Genomic DNA, 27,485 nt, shown 5'->3' on the forward strand with positions numbered 1-27,485 from the left:
ATGGGAGGCGAGTGCGCTAACAAGGAGGCTAAAGCCCCTAGCGTCAGTCACTAATGCACCTCTTGAGCTCAGGAGAGTGAGGTTTATACACATTGCACAGCTATCTATCAGCTGGCCACCTTTACATTCACCCTCCTAAACCTCACTCCCATCAGGGTCATGGCACCATTGTGACGCTTCTGTTCTACCCACTCCATACGGGACTCGAACCAGTGTCTCCGGCATGGGAGGCGGGTGCGCTAACAAGGAGGCTAAAGGCTACAGCCCCTGTGTGAGGTTTATACATATTGCACAGCTATCTATCAGCTGGCCACCATTACACATGCACTTTATAAAGTTATCAAAAAGCTCCTAGATCTCATCTAATTTTCAATAAATCATGTTTTCTGACATTTTATGTCTACTGGAATTTCTTGGAAAGATGTTTTTCAATGTTCCATCAGCAGAACAATATAAAAACTCTTTAAACAACTTCACAACCTCCCTCACAGTCTTGATCATGTCAAAGATGGTGCTGCTATGAATAAGGTCTATGGAATACTATACTGAGTGTCAAGTAGTACACACACAAAGCTTGCATACTTCTCACAGAATAGGTTGCATACTGCACAAATAGTAAGAGCAGTTTGCTAGTAGTTATTCCAAACTGACCATCTCATTATGCAGTTGGTCTCAGAAACAGCCGCTGTGTGGCGTAAAACCCAAAGTATTGCTACAAAATTGAAATAGAATTGAACACAAGCTGCACTAGTGAAACTGATGAGCAGATCAGTGATACTCAGGGGCGTAGATTCCAGGGGGATGGGGGCGAGGTAACCCCCCCAATAATAAAATCAAGCCAGTACAACCCCCCCAATATTTATACCATGATCAGTGGGAACGTGTCAGTTCTTCACACTGTAACCCCCCCCCCCAAATGATTTCAAGATTTCAAGCCAAATCTACGCTCTTGCTGATACTGTATGTTGAACTCTAGCAAGAGTAATCTGATAGCAGTTTCCTCAGGACTGTAATCATCAGTAACTGAATTCATGTGAAAAGAACTGGATTTCTGCCAGCGTTCAGCTCCAGGCAACATTCAAATGTTTGTAAACAGATATAAAAGACTATTTAAAGGAATATTCCAGGTTCAATACAAGTTAAGCTCAATCGACATAATTTGTGGCGTAATGTTGATTACTGCCAAAATTAAATTCATCTCATCCCTCCTTTTCTTTAAAAAAAGCAAAACTCTAGGTCACAGTGAGCACTTACAATGCAAGTGAATGGGGTTAATTTTTAGAGGGTTTAAAGGCAGAAATGTGAAGCTTATAATTTTATAAAAGCACTTACATTAATTCATCTGTTAAAACTTGAGTATTATTTGAGCTGTAAATTTAACAGTCATTTTAGGGTTTGTTGACATTACATCGTTATGGCTAAGAAGTTGTAAAATTGGCTATACACAAAAAAGGTTAGTAAGGGCGTTTTCCATACTGCATTTTTGCACTCTTGAAGGGTACTTCAGGAGGGGGACGCCACTAAAAGGGTCGTTCCAAACAAAAGTAAGAATGTACATTTTTCACAAAGGGCCCTTTCCCAAGACTTTTAGTGAAGGCTACATTCAAACTGTAATGCCATGCACCCTTCAGAGTGCCCACATCAAGAGATCTGTCTTTTGTAGTGAGTAGGGCATATGGATGATCACTTTCGATTGGAATTCGGCCTGTGTGATTTTATCACACTAAAATCATGTTAACACGCATATTGTTTACGTTTTGTGGTCATACTTTTGAAACAGTGAGTATTTTAACGTTTACGGATTGGCCCCATTGACTTCCATTGTAAGTGTTTCACTGTAACACAGATTTTTGATTTTAATTTAAGAAAAGGAGGGGCAGGGGGCCTGGGTATCTCAGTGAGTATTGACGCTGACTACCACCCCTGGAGTCGCGAGTTCGAATCCAGGGCATGCTGAGTGACTCCAGCCAGGTCTCCTAAGCAACCAAATTGGTCCGGTTGCTAGGGAGGGTAGAGTCACATGGGGTAACCTCCTCGTGGTCACAACTAGTGGTTCTCGCTCTCAATGGGGCGAGTGGTAAGTTGTGCGTGGATCGTGGAGAGTAGCATGAGACTCCACATGCTGTGAGTCTCCACAGCGAGTCACATGATAAGATGCGCGGATTGACGGTCTCAGAAGTGGAGGCAACTGAGACTTGTCCTCCGCCACCCGGATTGAGATGAGTAACCGCGCCACCACGAGGACCCAGTAAGTAGTGGGAAATGGGCATTCCAAAAATTGGGGAGAAAAAGGGGATAAAAAAATAAAAAAAAAGGAGGGGCAAGTTAAAATTAATTTTTGTGGTAGTCAGTATTATGCTACCAATGCTGTAGATTGAGCTTAACTTGTACTGAACCTGGAATATTCCTTTAAGCTTGTTTCAGCAATATATATTGTTTATTATTATGTAATATTTTTCTAATAGTTTGACGAATGTTGAAATATGAGGGGTATCACATTTAATTTCTGTTGCGGCCAAAAGAGGGCAGTAATATCCCAGTAACACTGTATATTTATGTTGATCGTTCAGCTGGCGAAACGTTGAAAATACGTAGACAAAAAACTTGTGAAAATAAGATACAGTCCAATCTACTGGTATGTTTAATCCTCCTGGGAAGTTCGTAATTAAAATCCTCAAACTGCATTATTACCATGTTCAATTTGCTTCTGCCATGATCCTTAAATCGACACGCCCCCAAATCGGAAAGTAGGGGCTCGAAGAAAATCCTGTGTTTCCCACTCATAATTATGATTTTTAGTGCCGTTCATGCGTGCCAACTCATAATCCCTAATAGCACATGTACATCACCAAGACATCTATTTGATGTGTGTGTTTACATCTGGAAGGTGCATTTTTTACATTGTTTGCTCATCTTCAATAAATATATAAGACCTATGTCAACAAGTATGTCTCAGATGTCAATAAGACATTCAGCAGATGTCTTTGAGACGTTTATGACAAATGTAAATCTGATCTTTTAATTAGCAGGTGTTAATTAGATTGTGATGCTTTTCAGATGAAAATATCTAAAACAGACATCTCAGAGATGTACGTGTGCTATCTGGGATACGATCATACATGACTTAAGCGCACTTTATTCTTCACAGCCTCGTTTTCATTCATGTCAAAAATCAAATATGGCACTACTGTGAATAAGGTTGTAGCCACCCTTGCAAAAATCAAGAGGTCTGGCAAACTTGCCGCAAATTATTTTCACATGCTAATTAGCTTGCCGGCTAACTCTTCATTGTCAGAACTCTAGATTTTTTTGTAAGTGGGATAGCTCACCATAAATGAAAATTCTGGCAATATTTACTCACCTTCATGTCGTTCCAAACCTGTATGACTTTTCTTCACAAAAGGAGAAATTTAGCAAAATGTCCAAGTTGCTTAAAACAATGGAAGTTGGTGGGGACCATGGGATGATTGCCATTAAAGGGTTCAATGCAAGTTAAGCTCAATCAACAGCATTTGTGGCACAAAGCTGATTACCACAAAAATGTATTTCGACTCGTCCCTCCTTTTCTTTAAAATAAGCAGAAATCTGTGTTACAGTGAGACACTTATAATGGAAGTGAATGGGGCCAATCTGTAAACGTTAAAATACTCACTGTTTCAAAAGTATTGCAACACAATGTAAACAATATGCATGTTAACATGATTTTAGTGTGATCAAATCGCTTGCTAATGTTTACTGTGTTTGTTATTTTAAATTTTACAACTTTGTTGCCATTACGACGTAACACCATAAACACTAAATCCGTAAAACCGACGATGTAAACAACTTAACAGCTCAAATAACACATGAGTTTTAACAGAAGAATTAATGTAAGTGCTTTTATATAATCATAAGCTTCACATTTCTGTGTTTAAACCCTCCAAAAACTGACCCCATTCACTTTCATTGTAAGTGTTTCACTGTGAACTCGATTTTTGATTTAATCAACATTATGCCATAAATGCTGTCGATTGAGCTTAACTTGTATATTTCTAATGATACAAAAATAAATAAATAATTATAAAAGCTATAAAACACAGATGTTCTATTTATAAAGTAAACTAATATTATAGGCCTGCTATAACACAATATCTGTAGATAGAAGCTTTTCAGTAACAAAATATCCTGGCTTGGCCCGCTTGCCCTGAATTTTTTTTCCATCTGGCCCATTTGTCGATGAAGTTGAATAGCCCTGCTGTAAGGGATCGACTTACAGTCTCTTCAATGGGTTGTACAGTTGTTTAAAGTGCTTTTGGATCGTTCCGCTGAAGAAACATGGAAATAAAAACATCTTTCAAGAAATTTTGATGTGATCATGGAGCTTTATACAGTGCATGTCACTGAAGATACCGTAAGTTTATTCCTTGCAGCAGGGGCACCGCCCCTCCCAATGGGCGTTCAAAGGATGCCAGGGGCGCTCAGAGCAAATTAGTACAGAGGGGGCGTTAGGTTACAAATGGGGGGTGTGTCATGATAATCAAATCTATTGGGAAGTTCCTGTTTGCATTAAAATGTTTATCAAGACTCCATTATACAGGTTGGTATGCATTTGTGCCACGATTCATCTGATTCTGAAGTCTAGCGACACATCTGAAGTATCTGGTTTAGCAGCGTCAAATACACAGGCGAAGTCACAACCTCCACTAATGCGCCTGTATGGCTCTGTAGATGGATACAGCTCAATGGACAGAGCAGCGCGAGCGCAAAGCAGGTGCCTTTTTACTCACAGACCGGTCTCGAGCTCTTAAATACACACCTCTGATCATTGCAGCACCGCGAGAACCAGTGAGAAGCAAGACGCGAGATGCAGAAACCATTTGAATTCGGCACAGAATTCTACATGACTTGAATTTACTATAGTAACACTAACTGTACTTTAGCTAAGTCTTTCTAGCAAGTCAGTCCACTGTCGGCCATCTTTGGGATGCTCTCAGGAGGTTATTTCCAGTCATGCCAGTGCAGCTGCTATCTACTTGAATGGGAAAAGATGGCGAAATCTCAAAAACGGTTGGTCAAGATTACGATCAAAGAACATATTTCAAATCAGCAATAAAATATGACAATACTAGAATTATAAATTGTGATATTTTTACCTCAGATTACGCTAAAAACACAGTTTTCCCGGCTCGTGTAGCTAATGCACATGCGTGATCTAGATTTGATTGACAGCCGATGTCTGTATCTAAAAGGTGATTGGCTCTTTTAACTGTAAGGTGGGACTTCCTTTCTACATCCGTTGACCGTATGGTCGTTACAAATACCACTGTTGGGGGCCTGGGTAGCTCAGTGGTAAAGACGCTGGCTACCACCCCTGGAGTTCGCTAGTTCGAATCCCAGGGCGTGCTGAGTGACTCCAGCCAGGTCTCCTAGGCAACTATATTAGCCCGGTTGCTAGGGTGGGCAGAGTCACATTTGGTAGCCTCCTCGTGATCGCTATAATGTGGTTTGTTCTCAGTGGGGCACGTGGTGAGTTGAGCGTGGATGCCGCGGTGGGTGGCGTGAAGCCTCTCTGCCACGTGATAAGATGCACGGGTTGACGATCTCAGATGTGGAGGCAACTGGGATTTGTCCTCCACCCGGACTGAGGCGAATCACTACGTGACCATGAGGACTTAAAAGCACATTGGGAATTGGCCATTCCAAATTGGGAGAAAAAGGGGGAAAAATCCCCCCCCCCCCCAAAAAATACCACTGTTAAAACTATAAAATTAAATAAATACATGACATTTTTCATAAGGGCAAATGCAAAATACACTATTTTTTTTTTTTTTTTTGGAGATGAAATAGAAATGCGTAAATCCTAAAAAAATAAAAATAATGAAAAAAATTGTTTTTTTTTAAATAGGCTAAAATATTTTTGTTTGAGTGTAAGAAAATATAGCTGATTTTGTTTGCCTTCACAAATTCTAAGATATAACTCATTTGAATCAATAAAAACCAGATGAAAGGAGTTCCAACTCAGTCACACTGTTATTAATAATTTAGTCACATAAATTAGGTTAACTTTTTACTTTTTATAGATGTTATAGATAACGGTTGTAAATTTAAACCAGTAATCTACATCCAACTCACAATCATTGCTGTAATGTAAAATGAGCATTTCAGTGGGACAAAATATGCAATATTATCGGTCTTTTCACTTATTTTTTTACTCATCAAAAAAAGGTTGAGAACCGCTGCCTTACAGCCTTATTTTCATTCCCATCAAGGTGTCAAAAATCAAACATGGTGCTACTGTGAATAAGATCTACTCTAAGAATACATATATCAAAGCTGTGTTTTATTGTTACAGCAGACAATATATTTTAACACGCTGAATGTAATATTTTTGTGTTATTTGTGATGTAGCCAATTATTTACTTACACCAGAAGCCCTCCCATGTGACATCATATACTGGTCCATTGCATTGTCCGAAATTTTTTTTGTTTTTTGGAAAATGTGCGTGCTCAAAGCCCTGTGTGAACGACCCTTAACAACTTAATTTTGGTCTGTTCTTCTGAAAATTCATGTCACAAATTCTGCAATTCATATTATTTTTTCAGTTCAACTTTTCACTCAAATTGATATGCTGACAATATAATTTGTAATTTAAAAATATGCTGAATTAAGTTAGAAACAAATGCAAAATAGAAGCATTTTCAGACTTTTGGGTCTCACTGTATAGAGGCACCTACCTTTTTAAATTCAGCTTTGAAAACTGTAACAGGTCAAATTTACAGCACCTCAGAAATAGCTGTCTTTTTGTTGTTCAGTGTCCCTAATTTACATTTAGAATTTTGTCCAATGCGAAACAATGGCACTAAGAATTACAATGTGAAGAACATGTTCTGTTACAACAGTGTATGCCATGTTTCTATGGAAACAGAAACCACAGAGATGGAGTTGAACTTTATGACAATATTGTGCAAACCATCCTACTCAAACTAGACCAAGGTTTAAACATCAGTGTGGGAAAAACTGTAACATATAAATGAAATGCTTCACTTTTACTTGGTTGTTATGGTGCAGTAAACTGAATTATCTGCGTGTTGATGGATGTATGCTGATTCTATTGTCAATATAAGACTTAGATATTATTGCAATGATAAAGTTTTTTATTTTCTGCATTTATTCTCATTTAAATAGTACAAATCAACACAACATGTGATTTTTCAGTCTTCCACTTTTATCGTTGAGCATTGTTATAATTATAATCATCCATCATTATATCCAAAAATACATAAAGTTTTCACTGAGTGCATCTCGTTTAGCACACCACTGCTCTTTATAATGGGTAAGAAGTGAATGTGCTCACAGGTGTTGAATAATCTCATAGAAAAGGCTTTGGAATAATAGTGAAACATAAGAGTTTGACCTATAATAAGTTTATACAAATAATTGTACAGTACAACTCTGTGCTTTCTCAGGGAATACATTGCTTTACTTCAAACTGGTAAAATTGAAATGTTTTTCTCCTGATAAATAGTTAATCATACATCACGTATTGCTTTGATCTTTTCATTATTGCTTCATGAATGTGCCCTTCTTCCATTCATACTGTCATACAGACAATAGACAGACAAGTGACACACACATAGTATGTAGGCAGCTCATTAGGTTTTGGAACAGAGCCAGTGTGTTTTGGAACATTAACATATTTTAACAATGTCTTGCTTCATATACCTCTATTGTAAGTGCTTAAATGTAAACACAGTTTTTATTATTTCATAAACTGAAGGTCAGCCTACAAGTCAAAGTTAATCAGCAGCATTTCACAGATGCTACACAGAGCGTAGCCTACATAATATTGAATCCGGTACATTCCTATGTGACACCAGTCTCTGGGACAAAAGCTAAAAGAGTTCAAATAATATTTTTTGATTATTTTATGTATAAAATAATATCATTTTATATATAAAATGCATCATTTTAAAATGAGATCAATGATGATCTTATTGAGATCTCCAAAGGTCTGTCATTACATGGTGCAAACTAATAAAATCTACATTATCTAACTAAATATATACCTATATTTTGATATCAATATATCTATATAACACATATGCATGAGCATGTTGTTGCAGGTTTAGGAGTGTTTGTAATTTAACCTCCTCCTTGTGTGTCTGATATGAGGCCGTGCTCAGCTGCAAAACACACAAACACACACACACTCATTCACACTCAGGTGCTCACATTGTTCACTTGGTCTGTCTAAATAGTGCAGTTTTAAATGGGAATTTATCATGTCTCACTGATCTGTGTGTGTGCATGAGTGTGTATGTGGAACTCAAGGGACAGTTTGCCCCGGCATTGCTTGTCATTTGTGCGTGGATTGAATGCAAAAATAAAAATACTAATTTATTTTTCCTTTTCTTTCTAAAGGTAATGCTTTTGTCTCTCGCAAGAAAGTAATACCGCACGCAAAATCGTATTTATGCAGAAATATTTACACATTCAAGAAATAGTTCACCGAAAAAGGAAAATTCTGCCATTATTTACTCACCCTCATGTTGTTCCAAACCCATATTCTGCAATTTTTCCATGGAACACAAAATAATTTCTTTTTAATCTTCATACTGCTCTTTTCCAATGATAGTGTATGGTAACCATGTCTGTCAAGCTCCCAATGGGGCGATAAAAATTTGTAAGAGTAAAAAATGACAAAGTTTTATTTCTGAGCGAACTATTCCTTTTAAGGATTTTCCGAGTTCAATACAAGTTAAGCTCAATCGAAAGCATTTGTGGCATAATGTTGATTAACACAAAAACACTTTAGTCCAGTCCCTCAAAAATGGATGTTACAGTGAGGCACTTACAATGGAAGTGAATAGGGACAATTTTTGGAGGTTTAAAGGCAGAAATGTGAAGCTTATAATCTAATATAAACACTTACACTTACAAGCCGCTCTACTTCCACGAGACTGAGCCGTTGAAACAGCCACGCCCCTCTTTCCAAAACCCCACACTAGTCCAAAGATACCAAATGAGCTTAATTGAGACCGACATCATGCAGAAACAGTTGTCAAAAAAAAAAGCAGAAAAATAGCGCCCTCAACTGACAACTGTTATGAGAAACATGACTTAAAAATGGCAGTAAGCCTCAAAAATTCACTGAAACTACAATACTATGAGAACACGCAAAATCACTGACAGGTCAAAAGCAGCATTGTCCGCAGCCCGCGGACACATTTTTGTTTGCTATTTACAGTTTCTAGATCTTTCGTAGCAACTGGTGAGATATCTTACGACAATTATTTCATTAATATCTTTCAGGGAGTAGGAATTTCTTTTTGCATAACTTTCCATTAAAAAAACCCCACTTACAGCACCTTTAAAACTCATGTATTATTTGATTTGTTTTTTTTAATGGTCGTTTAAAGGTTTACGCTGTTATGTTGTCATGGCAACGAAAATTGGCTATAACTTTACACAGAAAAGTTAGTAGGTGATTTTATCACATTAAAATCATGCTAACATGCATATTGTTTACGTAAGTTGTGGCTAAACTTTTGAAAAAGTATTTTAACATTTACGGATTGGCCCCATTCACTTCCATTGTAAGTAAATCTGAAACCCAGATTTTTTCTTTTTTTTTTTTTTTTAAAGAAAAGCAGTCAAAATACATTTTTGTGTTAATCAACATTATGCCACAAGTGCTGTTGATTGAACTTAACTTGAACCCGGAATATTCCTTTAAGAATCAATATTTTAACAGCTAAACTATTTTCATGAAAAAAGGAAGAGATTCAAGTTTTCCGTGCAGGATAAAGATTCCCTCTGGCCTGGTCTACAAACGTTCTCAGCTCCTCTACATATTTCTCCAGCTTTCAAACATTCATTAGTTTTCGCTCATTCACACGCTCACTCTCTCCGTATGGCACTTTGCATTGTTCTGCATTTTTGAAACTCCAGTATCTCCAGGAACGAAACACAAAATTTGACAAAGTATCAAAAAGGTCATAGCACAGGTTCATATCTCAGATTCACGACGGTATGACATTTGCTCTGTGCAACGAGGAGTCTGCAGCCGTTCGAAGTCATGTCGCGGCGTTCTCTCAGGGCTGAGGCTCATCGCTCGCTCCGGCTTGATCCTCTCTGGACTTTCATCCTCTTCCTCTTCGTGGCTCAGTATCGCCAGCTCGTTCTCGTAGCAGAATGAGTTGGCGCTGGGCACGACGAGGTACTTGTTTTCCATCATGTCCTTGGCACTACAGCGAGGAGTGGACGGCACCTCGTACGTCTTGTGGAAGTGTGAGTAGTCGACTTTGTATTGGTTCTTCTCCTCAAACAGCACAGACTCAAATCGATGCCCCCAGAGGATCTCGCTGGCCAGATACGAGCTTCGAGCCTGTGCCGTCATGGCCGTTGCTTCCACCATGCCCTCCAAGATCACTACGATCTCAAAATCGGCCGTTTCAAGGTCCTGCTTACTGATGCCGAACAGAGGGCTCTCCTGGTCGATTTGATGAAGGATGGTGATTGGCGAGACAAGGAAGATGCGGTCGAGTCCTTTATCGAAACCAACGTTTATGTCCAGTTGGTCAAGCGGAATGTACTCGCCTTCAGCCGTGACGCGCGGTTTGATGAGCTGTGCCCGAACGTGTGCCTCTACAATGTGACTCTTTCGTAGGTTCCCTACCCGCCACATTAAGCACAGTCTTCCATCACGCATGGCGATGACTGCGTTATTTGAGAACAGTAGAGTTTGTGCTCGCTTCTTGGGCCGGGCCATTTTGGCCATGATGGCGCCGATCATGAAGCAGTCGATAATGCTGCCCACGATAGACTGGAAGACCACGAGAAACACCGCGAGAGGACACTCCTCCGTGACGCAGCGGAAACCGTAACCAATAGTCGTTTGCGTCTCAATGGAGAACAGGAATGCAGCGATGAAACCGTTCACCTGCAAGACACACGGGGTAAAGTTATCATCACCTGCCGGGTTGTCCAGGTCACCGTGAAGAAGCGCGATAACCCAAAACGCCAATCCAAATGCCAACCAGGAAATTACAAAGACAAGCGTGAAAACAATTAGCATGTAGCGCCAACGGATGTCCACGCAGGTGGTAAACATGTCCGCCAGGTAGCGCTGGGACTTCTCGTCCATGTTGGTGAACTGTACATTGCACTGCCCATTCTTTTTCACAAAACGGTTGCGACATTTTCGACGAGTGTGGATTTTGCCATTGCCGTATCCATTCATCCCTCCACCATGCATGGTCGTTAGACGCAGACCATCCTCCTCTGTTGACACGACACTGTAACGACCGATCCGACCCACACTCATTGTCTTCAACCACGTTCCAATCTTATCGATCTTTCGTTTCTTCTCTTTTTGAGAGGTTTAACAGTATTTGAAGTACTTATTAATACTCCGGGGTCGTTCAGTAGATGTGATCTTGCGATTAATCCAGTTAAATGTAGAAGACACTCTGTTTCGGAGGACCCTAAAGGGAAAAAAAGAAAAATTTGTCAAGCATGTTAACATTGAAATGGGTGACATTTGAGAGAGAATGACCAAATTTCAGCCATGCAACTCAATGTGGTGCAAGCCGATATGTTCTTTGAACTTGTTATCTGTTAGCCAACCCTCTCACTCACATATGACATGTTAAGCCAATTGGCTCACATGGTGTAAGCTGATTGGTCCTTTGACATGTAATCTGGTAGCCAATCAACTTGCATCTCTCTCTTTGTCTAACATTTAAATTGCACAGTTTTGCATATAAGCCGGTATAACTGCAGCATGCTGCAAGTTTTTCTCTGAAAATGCTGGGACTTTTCTTCTATCAGCTTGCATGCTCAGATCTGCTTTTGGCCATGATGCATAGAAGCATGTCTTAAACAAGGTAAGCCTTAGCCAAATCTGGCTGGCATACATCACGGCCGAGGCCCACATAGTAATTTAGTTAATTAGCATTACGCTAGCAAGCATACACTCGGTGCACATGGCTCTTCGGAGCAGCAGCAGTACACAAGTCTTGGCGATAGATCTGCTTGGTTGGGGGTTGTGTTTTGTGTTTGTGTTGAGTTTTGTGCAGCTTCCCTGCTTTGTTGGTGGATTGTTTGTAATGTCTATTTGTGCAGCAGCTCATGTCCACATGCTAAAAAAATGATCATAAAGAATCAATGCATGCTCAAATAAATAGATTTTTTAAAAGCTGAAAATAATTTCTGCACCACTAATATCACCAGTAGCGATGCTACTAACTTAACTACATTTTTCAGTAGCGTGACAGCAGCACAGCTATTTTCATTTTCAACAGTGTAGATTTTCCAGTAACAAGCTATATTTCCCAACGAGTAGTGCTGTAGCGTCACAAGCCGTCTTCTCTCTCATGTAGCGCTGGTAAAAACAAATCATTGAAGTGAATCAGAGAGTTCATGTTAATAAACCGATTCCCTTATATTTAGCATTGGGAACTCAGATTCATTTTAGTGTGTCGGTTCTTTCGGATGAATCATGTAAATGAACTAGTCCACATAAATGATTCAGTGATTCACTTGAGCCCCACACAGCCTTAAAGGGACTTTGCCTTCTTTTTTTTATGTAAAATATATAGTGTATTGCTGCTGTTTATCACTATAGTTTGGTTCAGTTATATAAAATAGGGTGTTTTCTAGTTTATTAGTGTACATTACAGATACATTTATGTTCATTTTAATGTTGTCACCCTGTTTGTGTAACCTTTACAAAAATTAACTATGGTTTTACAATAGTAATGTTGAAGTAGCCATGGCTGTAGTAAATATGGATAATTTGGTTAATTTTGTAGTTACTGTGGTATTACAACAATAGTTAAACCAAAGGGAATGTCACCCTAATTAAATATATTAATATGGTGATATAATTAAGTTCTGCAATCAGAACTGATGGTCTAACAAACAAGGCAATGTTTTGAAAGAGCCATAGTGTGTTGAGGAGAAATCAACCTACTGTATGAAAGGCTTACTTGTAGTTATCTCTGCATGAAAACAAAAAATACACTTCAGCGTTAATGGCAGTTTTGATGCCATTTTAAAGTAATTGATCAGTTTAATAACAGCAACATGTTGCTAAATAGTCACATTTTCCTTTATTATACAGTATCAGCTTAGTTCTTGTACAGGTTGGATATTGTATGAGTAGCTGGATGTTGTATTCCTTTCAAGTTTCTCATGTATGCCTTTTTGTTCTCATCGCCTACATTATTGATCAGAGCTCTGTTTTAAACCTGCTTAACACAACAGAGATGCTCTAGCTATCAGATCACACGTATTCAGACACACACAGATGAACAACCAAAGTCTTCTCTCAGGGGAGAGAACCTTACCCTCCAAAACATTTGCACCAAAATCAAAATGACGTAAAGGAAGTTTTAACAGTTTGGGAGATCAGTGTGTGTTTGCGAGTGTTTGCGCACAGATGCCTGGGTTTTAAACACATGATTCAGACACTCTGGAGACCAGTGTGTGCATGGGGCTTTGGCTATGAGTGCAGTCTCACTGTTCTCTAGAGATCGTAAGTGGGTTGAGAGGGGGAGGGATAGACATAGCTGAAGAAATAGACAGATAAATGAACATAAGGATTATGAAGAGGGTTGGGAATCAAGAAACATACTAAAAGAATTAAGGAACTAGAAGTGTTCACCCTAGAACAAAAATTCTGTCACACTCCCTTTTAGAGGTTGACAGATTGTGGATTTTGCAGATATCAATAACTTAGATGGTGAAAAAGTACGATAACCAATTCATTTTGTTTTATAAATCGATTTATGAATGCTAAAACATTTTTTAATCTTTCCTTGGTGTGGTGAGCACATACATACATAGATGCTACAAGAGTCCAAAAAGAGTAAAATTCTAGAGGTAGGTGTATTGTGCAACCAAAATCCCAATTTTAACCAAAAAAAAAAAAAAAAGATTTGATGTATAGTGCTGGATTTTTAACTATAACCTTGTGCGACCACACGTACACATGCGTGGATGTTGTATTTTGGCTTTGCTATAAGCAACCCATAATTTAAACGAATAAAAACGATTGAATACTGTTCACAAGAGTCTAGACTGTCATTTAAAGGGTTAAACTTCTGCCGCACCAAGTCACGTGACACAACAACATGCCATCGATTTCCTTGAAGCGCTCCTACGGATGCAGCACCAACAAAAGTGCCTCTGGTAAGAAATCTTGAAGTTTTTTTCATTGAAACCTGTTTGGTTGTTAAGAGGAGAGTCTCTAGTTTCATTTGATATGCTGCTTTAAAAAATCCATTCATTTTTTGCACGTCAGCGCACTGATAAACATGATGTCCACATATGTGGACACTGGCACCACATTTCCTCAAAAGTAGAAAAAAATATTTTGAATAACTTTCAACTCTAACACATCTGTGGGTCATTTTGCTTCATTTTAATATACATTTTGTTATATTTTATTTTATCACTGTGCAATACGATTCTATTCATTAACATTAGTAAATTCATTACTATATATTTACTGTGCAATTTCACATTGAGAATAAATGGGTTCATCCAAAAGCTGAAAATGTTGCTTTCAGAGGCTTTATATGGAGTTAGGATGAAAATAAGGTGCATTTCGAACTGTTCTGAGACCAGTGCAGACAGACAGCACACTGGAGGTTAAGTCATTCAATAAATAGGGAGCAAGGGTGCATAGTTCTCTGTGCAGCTAAGTGCAATCTCTCCTAAAATCTGACCAAAAGTTTTTTCAGTTTCAGGCTGCAGATGATGTTTGGACCAGGCAGACATGGGACAATGTGCCACCTCTGAAAATCCTCTCATCTGCCACCGGAGGTCTCTCTCACCTGAGTAATAGCAATTGGTCTATAAATTGAACCCACATACCTGGATTGATTGCACACACACCTGTTCCCCATTTCACAGACTATTTAAGCACTGAGCAAGCTAGGCTCAGTGCAAGACTTGTTTTGCTACGGCTACATTTCTGAGCGTTTCGCCCACGATTGCTGCCTGCCTTCTGACTCTGCTTTGTTTATCTGGATATTGTAGTTGTCTGCTGCCTGCTCTGACCTTCTGCCTGTTATGACCACGATTACTGCTCTGTCTATGTTGCTGTTGTTATTCTCGGTATTTCGACCCACGCCTGTTTGTATTCTGATTCTGCTGTTGTTTAATAAACCGCACATGGATCTTAATCCCAGTTCGTCCGAGTCATCGTTACATCAGTACATAGATTCAGAATTTTATAATGCTGCATTTTATTTTAACATGGTTGGCAGGATTGGATAATGCTGGACATTACTTTGTATCAGAATTAATTATTCAGCTTTAATGAAAATCAGCTGTAATGTCTGTAACGCCTCAAAAACATGAATAACCAACACTCCTGCACACAAACTATTTGATGAAAGAAATCAGACTTTCTATAGCTTAGTGTTATTTAAAATTTCACAACGTAGTCTCGCTGTCCACATATGTGGATATACATTTTTAGGAAAACTGTTTTACTTAAAAAAAAATTTGTTTGCTTGTTTTTTAGGTGCTACAAGTTACAAATCAAAAAGGGAAAAGTAAAATGCACACAGCAGTTACGTGGGGGTCTCAGGAAGATAAAAAAGCCCAAAACACACTGGGGACTTTTATTTTGAAATGTCTGTGCTTCCAAACAAAATAAGCACTTTTACAATCATCTAAAATATATTACAATAAAAATACTATCAAGTATAAAGATCATCATTCATCAATAGATCAACAGAGTCTGCTTGTCAAATACTTTGATCCTTCTCTCTTTTCTTTTCACTGTCAGTCAAAATCAACATGAATTCAACAATCAATAAAAGTTATATAAATAACAGGTAAAAAGTCCAGACACAGTGATGGTGACAGTGACTTGGCCCCGTTACAATCCTCTATATGTATATATTCACCCAATTAAGCTTTTTGCACCGAATCTAAAAAAAAAATGAGAGAAAAAGAATCAAGGGACTGCTGTACGACAAAGACTTTGAAGGGAGGAAACCCTGAGCCTGAGATCTAAATATATTCGGTCAGCGCTCTGCGAGGTATCATGCTTTATTTGACTGGCCTGCTTCTGTAGATCACAGACACTCTTGAAAGAGTGATGTCACTAAGTGTCACACTTACACATGTCTAGTTTCTCACCCTTTTCATATGCGTACGGATGCCCTCACATTTAATATTCAACATTACATTTCCCACACCACATTTGCTGGTGTCGTGCTCGACAACTGCATAATAAAGTTTCTCGGAAACAGAAAAATATTCAATAAAAACATCAAAATACAGATTTTGGTGCTTGCTTGTGCAAAAGTTGCTGTCACAATGCTGTTGGTGTTTACCAGGACCCAGTTGCCCAAATGGCCCTGATCAAAAGTTTACATACCTTGGCCTTGTTACAGACACACAAGGTGACACACAGGTTTAAATGGCAATTAAAGGTTAATTTTCCACACCTGTGGCTTTTTAAATTGCAATTAGTGTCTGTGTATAAATAGTCAATGAGTTTGTTAGCTCTCACGTGGATGCACTGAGCAGGCTAGATACTGAGCCATGGGGAGCAGAAAAGAACTGTCAAAAGACCTGCATAACAAGGTAATGGAACTTTATAAAGATGGGAAAGGATATAAAAAGATATCCAAAGCCTTGAAAATATGGAAAATTTGGGGATCTCTTAATATCAAGCCAAGGTGAGGTAGACCAAGAAAGATTTCAGCCACAACTGCCAGAAGAATTGTTCGGGATACAAAGAAAAACCCACAGGTAACCTCAGGAGAAATACAGGCTGCTCTGGAAAAAGACAGTGTGGTTGTTTCAAGGAGCACAATATGACGATACTTGAACAAAAATTAGCTGCATGGTCGAGTTGTCAGAAAGAAGCCTTTACTGCACCAATGCCACAAAAAAGCCCGGTTACAATATGCCCGACAACACCTTGACACGCCTCACAGCTTCTGGCACACTGTAATTTGGAGTGACGAGACCAAAATAGAGCTTTATGGTCACAACCATAAGTGCTATGTTTGGAGAGGGGTCAACAAGGCCTATAGTGAAAAGAATACCATCCCCACTGTGAAGCATGGTGGTGGCTCACTGATGTTTTGGGATGTGTGAGCTCTAAAGGCATGGGGAATCTTGTGAAAATTGATGGCAAGATGAATGCAGCATGTTATCAGAAAATACTGGCAGACAATTTGCATTCTTCTGCACGAAAGCTGTGCATGGGACGCTCTTGGACTTTCCAGCACGACAATGACCCTAAACACAAGGACAAGTTGACCCTCCAGTGGTTACAGCAGAAAAAGGTGAAGGTTCTGGAGTGGCCATCACAGTCTCCTGACCTTAATATCATTGAGCCACTCTGGGGAGATCTCAAACGTGCGGTTCATGCAAGACGACCAAAGACTTTGCATGACCTGGAGGCATTTTGCAAAGACGAATGGGCAGCTATACCACCTGCAAGAATTTGGGGCCTCATAGACAACTATTACAAAAGACTGCACGCTGTCATTGCTGCTAAAGGGGGCAATACACAGTATTAAGAACTAAGGGTATGCAGACTTTTGAACAGGGGTCATTTCATTTTTTTCTTTGTTGCCATGTTTTGTTTTATGATTGTGCCATTCTGTTATAACCTACAGTTGAATATGAATCCCATAAGAAATAAAAGAAATGTGTTTTGCCTGCTCACTCATGTTTTCTTTAAAAATGGTACATATATTACCAAATCTCTAAGGGTATGCAAACTTTTGAGCACATCTGTGTGTGTGTGTGTATATATATATATGGTAACCTCATATGGTAGCATCAAAATTAACTAGTTCCAATCTAATTGATCAACCTGACAAATAGGTTACACCAATTAAAGTAGTTTATATGCAATGAAAATCCTAATAAGCTGACTTAATTGATTGAGTAAACTTGCGAATAATGGTGTCTCCTAAACTTGCTGTATAAACGATTTTTTTCATGGAAAGGTATGCAAAAAAAAGTTCATACTCCCTGAAAGATATTAATGAAATAAATGTTATGAGATATCTCACTGGTCTCTGTGACAGATCTAGACTTTGTAAACTGCAAACAAAAATGTGATTGACGCTTTTGACCTGTCAATCATTTTGCACGTTCTCACAGTATTGCAGTTGCATCGAATTATTGAGGCTTAATGCCAATTTTATGCCATGTTGCTCATAACAGTTTTCACTTGAGGGCGCTATTTTGCTGCTGTTGTTTTTAACAACTGTTTCTGCACAATGTCGGTCTCAATAAAGCTCATTTGGTATCTTTGGCGTGTGGGGTTTTGAAAAGAGGGGTGTGGCTATTTCAACGGCTCAGTCTTGTTGAAGTGAAACGGCTAAAATCGCTTACAGCACCTTTAACTTGGTGATAATATAGAATGAACTTAACTATTTAAGTTAAGGTAACTGTATGCAAGTAGACACAGGTTATTCAGATTTGCCATTTAAATGTTGTTGTTTCTACTTAATAATTTGAATTGATTGGACTCAAATTTGGGTCATACAATAACACAGCTTAAATAAAGTAGATTAAAAATTATTCTAGGTCAATCATTAAATAAACTTTATTCTCCAAAGTAATGCACATATTCCTGTACTTCAAGTAGAACTGAGATAAAGTCAACAGGGTCCAAATTGACAAAAGGAGACACAGATCACCCAAATGGTGGACATCACACGAAACCACTACTTGCAACAAAACAACATAAATAATACTACAAAATAGCTAAAACCTCTATGAATTCTTAATAACAACTTTTTAAATGCACCCATGCCATATGTTCCCTTTCAATAACAACGCATTTTGGGTATTCTCCATAACCTCAATTTTGTTCTCAATAGTTTGAGTTATTAATGCTTAAAATCTTAAGACTATGGATTTTTAAGAAAATTAAGTTCAAGGAACATAGACATTGAAGTTATGAGCACAAAATTTGACATTTCAAGTGATGTTTAATTAAGACAACTTGATCGTTCCAGTAATTACAACATTAGGTTTTTCAGTGTGGGTTAGATCACAATTGCAAATTCAAAACCTCTCTGCAATGTTTATGAAAAATAATCAAATATATAGTATAATAAATGGCGATGAAAAAACTAAAATTATGGATGAATTCCTATTAGGTTGTCATACGAAAACCTCTATGCAATGTTCTGGAAATGTTAGTTAATGGATGTAAAAATAAATTCTAAAAAACAACCATTAGTTAACGTTCTGTATACGTTTTTATTACGTTTTCATACAAAAACCTCCATGCAATGTTTCGAGAACGTTAATTTATGGTTATAAAACTTTATAACTTAAAAATTAAAAGTTCCTAGAACATTAAGAATTGGTTCCAAAAAATATGCTATAATTAACCTAATGGGAACCATACAATTTGTTTACTAATTGTATGAATTTTGCATGGAGGTATATGACAACTATGATAACTTATACAGAACGTTCTCTAATGGTTGATTCAGGTATGTTCTGTGTTTGCTGTGTTGTTAGGTGGTTGCTTACTTGCCCTTGTCAAAATAGTCCACCCCCAAGTCTCTAAATATGGCTCAGGTCCCTCCTTCAATGTAAATCTATGGGATTTGTGGCCCGCTTTATCGTCCGCCAGGCAAAAATCATAAGTCTGACCATTTAGAAAAGTAATAGCACAGCTCTCCTCACCAAGCCTCATGAATTGAGGTATCATTTATGTCTGTCACTAACAGTGTGGGACATGTTTTATACTTAGGGTTTGGGGTTTCAACAACAAAATGTATATTTTTAATAATAATAGTGATGTTTAACCTTGGCATACACCACTAATTAATGACAAAAACCCTCTCTACACCCTCAGTGTTACTGAGATAGCCACTAGTCATGCTTAAACTTCTGGAGAAAAGCAGAAACTTATTTCACAATTGTGTTGTGTCTGTATTCTTCCATAAAGGTCCCGTTTGTTTAATGTGACACGTGATATCATCATTACATAATTACACTGACTGAAGCGTCTCTGTTCTGTCTTCAGGTAGAAGAGAGAGAGAGAACAATTGCTGGAAGAAAAACATGACACCTGATCTGAAGACCACACTCACATACACACTCATACACACACCGTAGTGTTCTCCTGTATCTATACTCTCTAGAGTCTCACGTCAGGGTCATCATCCTCCTTTTTGTTTCAGTTGTCTCAGATAACACCGTTTGAAGGAGAAAGTTTCTGAATGCTTTAGAATAATCTGTAATCCCGAGAAACCTTCACACTTAGGCAAATGTTCCATGCTTACAGAAAATGTACATACTGTGCACAAAGTGTAGCCTATATACTGCAAAAATATTAAAGGTAAAATATGGGAGTATGCTACACTTTAAAAAATAACTCTTTGGCTGAAGTTGATTCAATCGTGGACAGTGGTTCCACATGTTTGAAATGACGTTTCTTCACTTAAAATTATTGTGTAATCTCAACACAAACACATTGAGTACAAAGAACCTAGTTGAACTGGGTAAACCCAACAAAATTAGACATGTCAATGCAACTCAAATAAATCTCTTTTATTTCTTTATGTACTAACTAGTGAAAGAAAATGTTAGCATGCTAAATACATGCTGGTTGGAAGCACTACAGAGTGTAGTTTAGTAAAAGAGAGAAAAAATAGAAGTGAAGTTTTAATGTACCCCATGTTCCCTAATGTTTGGGCTACTGTACACCCTCAGGAACCAGTTGACTTGTAAGGGAACGGTGAGTTCTAGATTGTGGCAACAAATTTGACCGGAGAATGTCACGATGTCCGTCCGTGAACTCAAGCGGAACAGAATGTGGGTCAGACGACCAACCGAAGCAGTTTTTTTTAAACAGAGGTGTATTTTAAAATGGAAAAGTTACAATTTTGACCTAGACACAAGTGAAATGTTTTTGCATGACCTAAAGCAACAGATAACACGAAAAAGAGATTTTAAACAGAGAAATGGGACAAATTATGTTCATGATAATTTTTATGGGGCTAATTAACAGGTATTAATTAGACACATGTCTTTGTTGCCACTAAATTGTATTGTTTTAGACACCAAGCACCTTTCAAGGATATCGATTCATCCCTTTGACTTGAGTCTTTTTAATCCATTCACCAAAACGATTTGCTCACGGCTGCGTTCAGTGATCATTTTATCAGTAAGTCAAGTGACGACAAATGTGTGTATTGTGAGTCAGGTGAGTCATTCACGATCGAATCAATGGAAGTGAATGAGAACGATTCGCTCACTTAAAAGATTGTTCAAAACACTGATTCATTTACGAACTAAACATTGACACTGACAGATGATTTGCGACTAGCTGAATCAGGTATTGAACCAAGGAATGATGGACATTTTGCTCTCAGAAACTGCGTTCCAAACGGGATAAATCACCCTCCGAAGGGCACTTTGAAAGGAGAACAATCATGATAGTCATGCTGTAAGATCGCTTCAAACTGAATCTCCAATAAAAATGACTTAAAAAGTGAGTTCTGAATGACGCTTATTTTTGAGCCCCACACCTTTTGACCGTTCACATCTCTCACAGTGGGTGATAAAGTCTTCGAAGGGAATAGGGCGTAGGGATCATCACTGAATGGAACACACCCACTGAGTCGTTCACAATCGAATCACTGGAAGTAAACGGGAATGATTCGCTCACTTGATTCGTTCAAAACACTGATTCCTTTACATACCAATCAACAGTTAGGATTTTTTACGAGTAGCTTTATCAGGTATTGAACCAAAGATTGGCATGATGTGCTTTCGGAAACTGGCTCAACAGTCAAACTGAATATTAAGGTTAGCGAAGGTATTTATACGGTGCATCCCAAACTGCACACTTCTGCACTATTCTACGCCATTTTGCAGTGTAAGTAGTGCGAGTAGTACGTTTACACTGAAAATGCAGCAAAAAGAAGTGTACTTTAAGTACCAGGATGATGCACTTTTTCAACCGTCAAAACGGAGTGTGGAATGTTGGACACTTCATACACTCTGCACTCGCGGCTTGCCGAATGTAGCGGAAGGGGCGGAGTTACCAGGCTGCGCTGCTGGCCTGAAAAAACAGTTGTAAATAATAATAAGAATGTAGCATCTGGCGAAACTTCAGTTGATACAGCACCTTACAAATGTGAGTTGAATGCTTTACCATCACCCCATGCTGTGTGAAAATGTACGTTGTTTGAGATACATTTGTTGAACTGAGGTTGGCTAACGTGCTAAAGCTAGTGGCAACACATCAAGTGCATTTGAAACATCACTTCCGTCAGCTATTAAACACCGAACACTTCCGTGTAGTAAAAACCGTAAGTGTTCCATTTGGGATGATACTACACCTGTTTTTTTCCTCCCTTTTTTCTCCCCAATTTGGAATGCCCAATTCCCAAAGTCCTTGTGGTGGCGTGGTGACTCTGTGCATCTTATCATGTGGCTTGTTGAGCGTTACCGCGGAGACATAGCGCGTATGGAGGCTCATGCTATTCTCCACGGCATCCACGCACAACTCACCACGTGCCCCACCGAGAGCGAACCACATTTTAGCGACCGCGAGGAGGTTACCCCATGTGACTCTACCCTCCCTAGCAACCAGGCCAATTTGGTTGCTTAGGAGACCTGGCTGGAGTCATTCAGCACACCTTGGATTCGAACTCGCGACTCCAGGGGTGGTAGTCAGTGTCTTTACTCGATGAGCTACCCAGGCCCATTTTACACTTTGAAAATTCATACACTACATGGCTTAGTGCATAGTATATTTTATAATTGCATAGTGCCGTTTGGGACACCATACTTTACGTATTGGTTAGAGTACTGCGTGCATAACTTGCTACGGAAATAGCTCCTTGAGGTAACAAATTCACAGTTTCACGTTTGCAGTGATGAATTCTTAAATATGTGTCACAGTAAGGGCGTAACCAGGAAATTACTTTTGGGTGAGCCTCAATAAAAATGGATGGGTTTTTGCCCATATATATATATATATATATATATATATATATATATATATATATATATACATTTTGGTTAACAACAGAGAAACGGCACATTCAAACAGTTCTTTCACACTTTCCGAAATTTGAATTAATACATTTGTAAACTTTTTTATAAATATATATTTGAAGTCATAGAATAATTTCTAATATTCTGGGTGGGACCCACGTTGGCCCACCCTTGGCTACGCCACTGTATCACAGTATTAGATTCTAATAGAATGAATAGAATATTGATTTTATGATCAAAATGCCGGTAAATGTGATTAAGACATTATTTCTAATCACGATGGATAAACCTGCTGTTTGTCACTCTCAAATTCACTATTACTGGCTTTTAATCAGGTAGCTGATATAGTCAATGAATAATTGAATGATTTGCGGTATTGAATTGCTTTTTTTTTATTCATCTGACTCTGCAGAAGCCCCAAGATTTGGTCATATTCAACAATGAAATGCCCAGAGTTTTAGGCTGTTGACTTTGACTACATCTGATCAGGCAAGAAAACAGAACTGTTCACATAATATGAATCATACCGTATGTGATTAATGAATTAACCTTGCTCACTGCTAATGGCCTAGTTTTCTCCAGTGTTTACAATAGTTTAACTATGTTATCTCTACGACAATATTAGTAATACTTTAATATATTATGTTAATTGCATGAACAAACATTATAAATAGATTATGTAATGCTAAGATCGTTAGTTAGTGTACATTCAGATAGTCCGAAATGTCATGGAACTTTAATAATTTAATTAAATTCTTAACAGGCCTGTGTTTTAATTAATATGATCAAAAACCTCTAATCTGTCTATATTTCAATACTGTATTATTATTATATGTTTTGATTCGTGCAGAGAGAAACAGACTAAGGAAACTCAGATGCATGCCTATGAATAAAATAGTTGTTTTGTCAAACATTCTCCAATCAAAACGACTTACAATTAAATGCACAAATCACTTAGGACAGATAGACACATGTACCAGGATGTTGCATGCTCAGCTAGGCCTCACAAACATTATCATCCAAGTTTTCAGTGATGTGTCTCTACATATGCATGTGGATTTTATTCTCTATATGTTAATTTTTTTATTGTCAGCTGTCTGGTGATGGTGATTCTTTAGCATTTAAACCTGCTCATACTAATCATTTCCTCTTTATAAGTGTGAATCAGGATTAAAAAGGTGGAGAAATAAGCAGCTCTGAGCCACCAGGGGTCAGAGGAGGGCTTTGACCTCTTCATTAGAGTAAAAGACCATATTAACCCTCTCAAACACCACATACACACTCATTTTAATGTGTTCTGCATGGAATTATATCGCATTCTATTTTGTATCAACATTCTCACTGAATAAATCGGACAACATCTCCCTTTTGGGACACTGAGGGGCACCCTAAAAGGTAAAAATGTTTAATAAATGTGCTTTATTAATTTAATAAATAAATGTAATGTAAGTAAGTAAAGTTTGTGTCAATTCTTCAACAGCAAATGTTTTTAGGGTTAGGGTTTTTTTAGTCATTATAATTCATTTTTGATAAAAAAATAAAATAAAAAAACAATAGACGTCTTTGGTACAGAATATACTGTATGTGCCTAATTAGGTAACTAAGTACTTGTGTGTGTTATTATTTACTTTAATTCACTAAAGTCATCTATGTCAGTGAGATAGCAGCACTAGGACTCATCATATATATGGACACATGCTCACACACGTGCAAAATATTACAGGGTCAGTCTGTCCATTCTGAATTTCTTATGAACTGACATTTATGGCTTTTATTACTTCCTTCAAAATGACTAAAAACATTCTTGTTGTGCACCTAAAACTAATATTGACAACACTCCTAAAACACATCACATTAAAGTGCATTTTTAAATGTTTTTGCTCAGTATTGGGTCATTATAATCAGGTCAGTAAACGATTTTTTTGTAATAATGTTCGGTGAATTATTCATCCAAGCACATGTTAAAAGAACTATAACTGGAAATGTTATAATTTATAACAAAAAATATTTAGTAATATTTAATTGTAACTTTATTAATTTAATAAATGTACCTCAATAAACTGGTTATTTTTTTAAATAAACAAATTGCTTAGTAATGATTTCATATTCAATTTATATTTAGTGTGAAAAAAAAAAAAAAAAACATGTTTATAATATTACCATAATTTTACTTTTGCTCTTAGTTGCAATATTTGAGGCAATAATAAACTTACATACAGTACTTGCACAATGTTTAGCTTTTTATAACATTTCTGCTGTTAATTTTTAGAGCATTTTTAAATATGCATACTGATCAAATGCATAATTAATATGCATATAGATTCTAACAGATAAAATAGAAAATAAAAACATCTGAGAACAGTGCTAAAGTTTGAGAGTGATGTTGCTTACCTTTGCGTTTTGTAAGGGGTCCTCTCCCTGTGTGTGTGTGTTTGTGTGTGTGTGTGAGCGCTTTGGCGTTCTGGTGTGTTATCCAAACTGGAGCATTTGTTGAGAGCTGGTGCAGCTCGTCAAGGGGTTCGAGAGTTCTGCCATTGCTGCCTCACACACAGACATTGTCCATTTCAGCCCCATGTCCTCCTTTCCACTCGCCTTTTCATTCTTCCTATTTTCAAAACAGATAAGTTCCGAATGAGGAAAAGAGAAACAGCCACAAACACCCCAAATGTCTGTTTAAATCAAGAGCATCATACAGGATGAGCATGTGATGCAGAGAAACTGCATCTCCTCCTGATGGATGAAAGACTGTCCTCTTTTCTTTCTGTGTAAACTCAGGTCTTCTTTTTTCCTAAAAGTGAGGGAGGAATATGGCCACTCTCTCAATGCACATGCTCACCTCATCTTTGATCTTTACCATCAGGAAAGCACTTTTCTCATTTCTGTCTGTCTGTCTCTCTCTCTCGTTTTCTCTCTCTCTTTTCTCTCTCACCCCTCCCTCTCTTTTTCTCCCTCCCACAGTACAAACGTTACAGCATGTTGTCACTTGATGCTCTTGCTGTGGTCACACACACACACACACACACACACACACACACATGTTGGTGCAGCTATCATTATGAGGATTCTCCATAGACATAATGATTTTTATAATGTACAAACTATAGATTCTATCCCCTAACCCTACCCCTACCCCTAAACCTAACCCTCACAGAAAACGTTCTGCATTTTTACATTTTCAATAAAACATCATTTTGTATGTTTTTTAAAGCAATTTGAATTACGGGGACACTAGAAATGTCTCATAAACCACATTTATAGCATAATACCCTTGTAATTACCAGTTTGTAACCTAAAAAAAATGTCCTTGTAAACCACACTCACACACACACACACTCACACAACACACACACACACACACACACACACACACACTCACTCACTCACTCACACACACACACACACACACACACACACACACTCACACACTCACTCACACACACACACTCACACACTCGCACTCACACACACACTCACACACACACTCACACACACATACTCACACACACATACTCGCACACACATACTCACACACACACACACTCACACACACTCACACACACACTCACACACACTCACACACACACATGTTGGTGCAGCTATCTTTATGAGGACTCTCCATAGACATAATGATTTTTATACTGTATGAACTATAGATTCTATCCCCTAACCCTAACCCTAAACATAAACCTAACCCTCACAGAAACCTTTCTGCATTTTTACTTTTTCAATAAAACATCGTTTAGTATGTTTTGTTTTTTTTAAGCGATTTGAATTATGGGGACACTAGAAATGTCCTCATAAACCACATTTATAGCATAATACCCTTGTAATTACCAGTTTGTAACCTAAAAAAATGTCCTTGTAAACCACTTAAACCTGCCCACACACACACACACACACACACACACACACACACACACACACACACACTCACACACTCTCACACACACACTCTCTCACACACACAGGCTCACTAACTTTCTCCATCTATTTCACGTGTGTCTTTTGTAGTTTCAATTCATCTCACATAAAAACATGCAGGTCATATTTCACCAAAAAAATCAAAAGATAAGCTAAAAGATATATAAGGTATATGTTGTATAAAGAAAATAAAGCATATTTAAGGACCATTAAGGTTTTTTGTTACATTATTGTCAGTGGAATTAAGCACATTTATCTCAAATTGTCATTACTGTAGTGCGTCAAAATGTTTTACTTTTGAGTTTGTTCACAATTCTCATTTTTAATTCTCATGGTGATTTTCATTAGATTCTCATTACTGTAATATAAATAATTGGGTCATTGGCAAATAGGGTTGTCCGAGATGATTAAAATATATATATATATATATAAAGTTTGTAGAAATGTAACCTTTTTTTTCTATGTTGGTTTTACAAATGTGTTAAAAATTTTTTACAGTAAAGCACTTTCTACTAAACATTATTTAATGGCTTTTTAAAATGTTGTGTGGTGAAACCATCAA

The 27,485-nt window shown here is 37.8% G+C and overlaps 1 protein-coding gene across 1 annotated transcript; it reads right to left on the minus strand.

The window, feature by feature from the left end:
- Positions 1-7,083: 7,083 nt before the first annotated feature.
- Positions 7,084-25,842, minus strand: LOC127432151 (ATP-sensitive inward rectifier potassium channel 12-like). The gene is made up of 2 exons (XM_051683002.1): positions 25,394-25,842; positions 7,084-11,466 (listed from the first exon to the last, which is right to left on the minus strand). The coding sequence occupies exon 2, from the start codon at positions 11,304-11,306 to the stop codon at positions 9,990-9,992; it is 1,317 nt and encodes a 438-aa protein (XP_051538962.1). The 5' UTR covers positions 11,307-11,466; positions 25,394-25,842; the 3' UTR covers positions 7,084-9,989.
- Between the last annotated feature and the right edge of the window lie 1,643 nt (positions 25,843-27,485).

The sequence above is a fragment of the Myxocyprinus asiaticus genome, chromosome 41 (genome assembly GCF_019703515.2).
Source record: "Myxocyprinus asiaticus isolate MX2 ecotype Aquarium Trade chromosome 41, UBuf_Myxa_2, whole genome shotgun sequence".
NCBI lineage: Eukaryota > Metazoa > Chordata > Actinopteri > Cypriniformes > Catostomidae > Myxocyprinus > Myxocyprinus asiaticus.

Coding starts and splice junctions, on each gene's coding strand:
- LOC127432151 (XM_051683002.1), bottom strand. CDS start 11,306: ATGAGTGTGGGTCGGATCGGTCGTTACAGTGTCGTGTCAACAGAGGAG.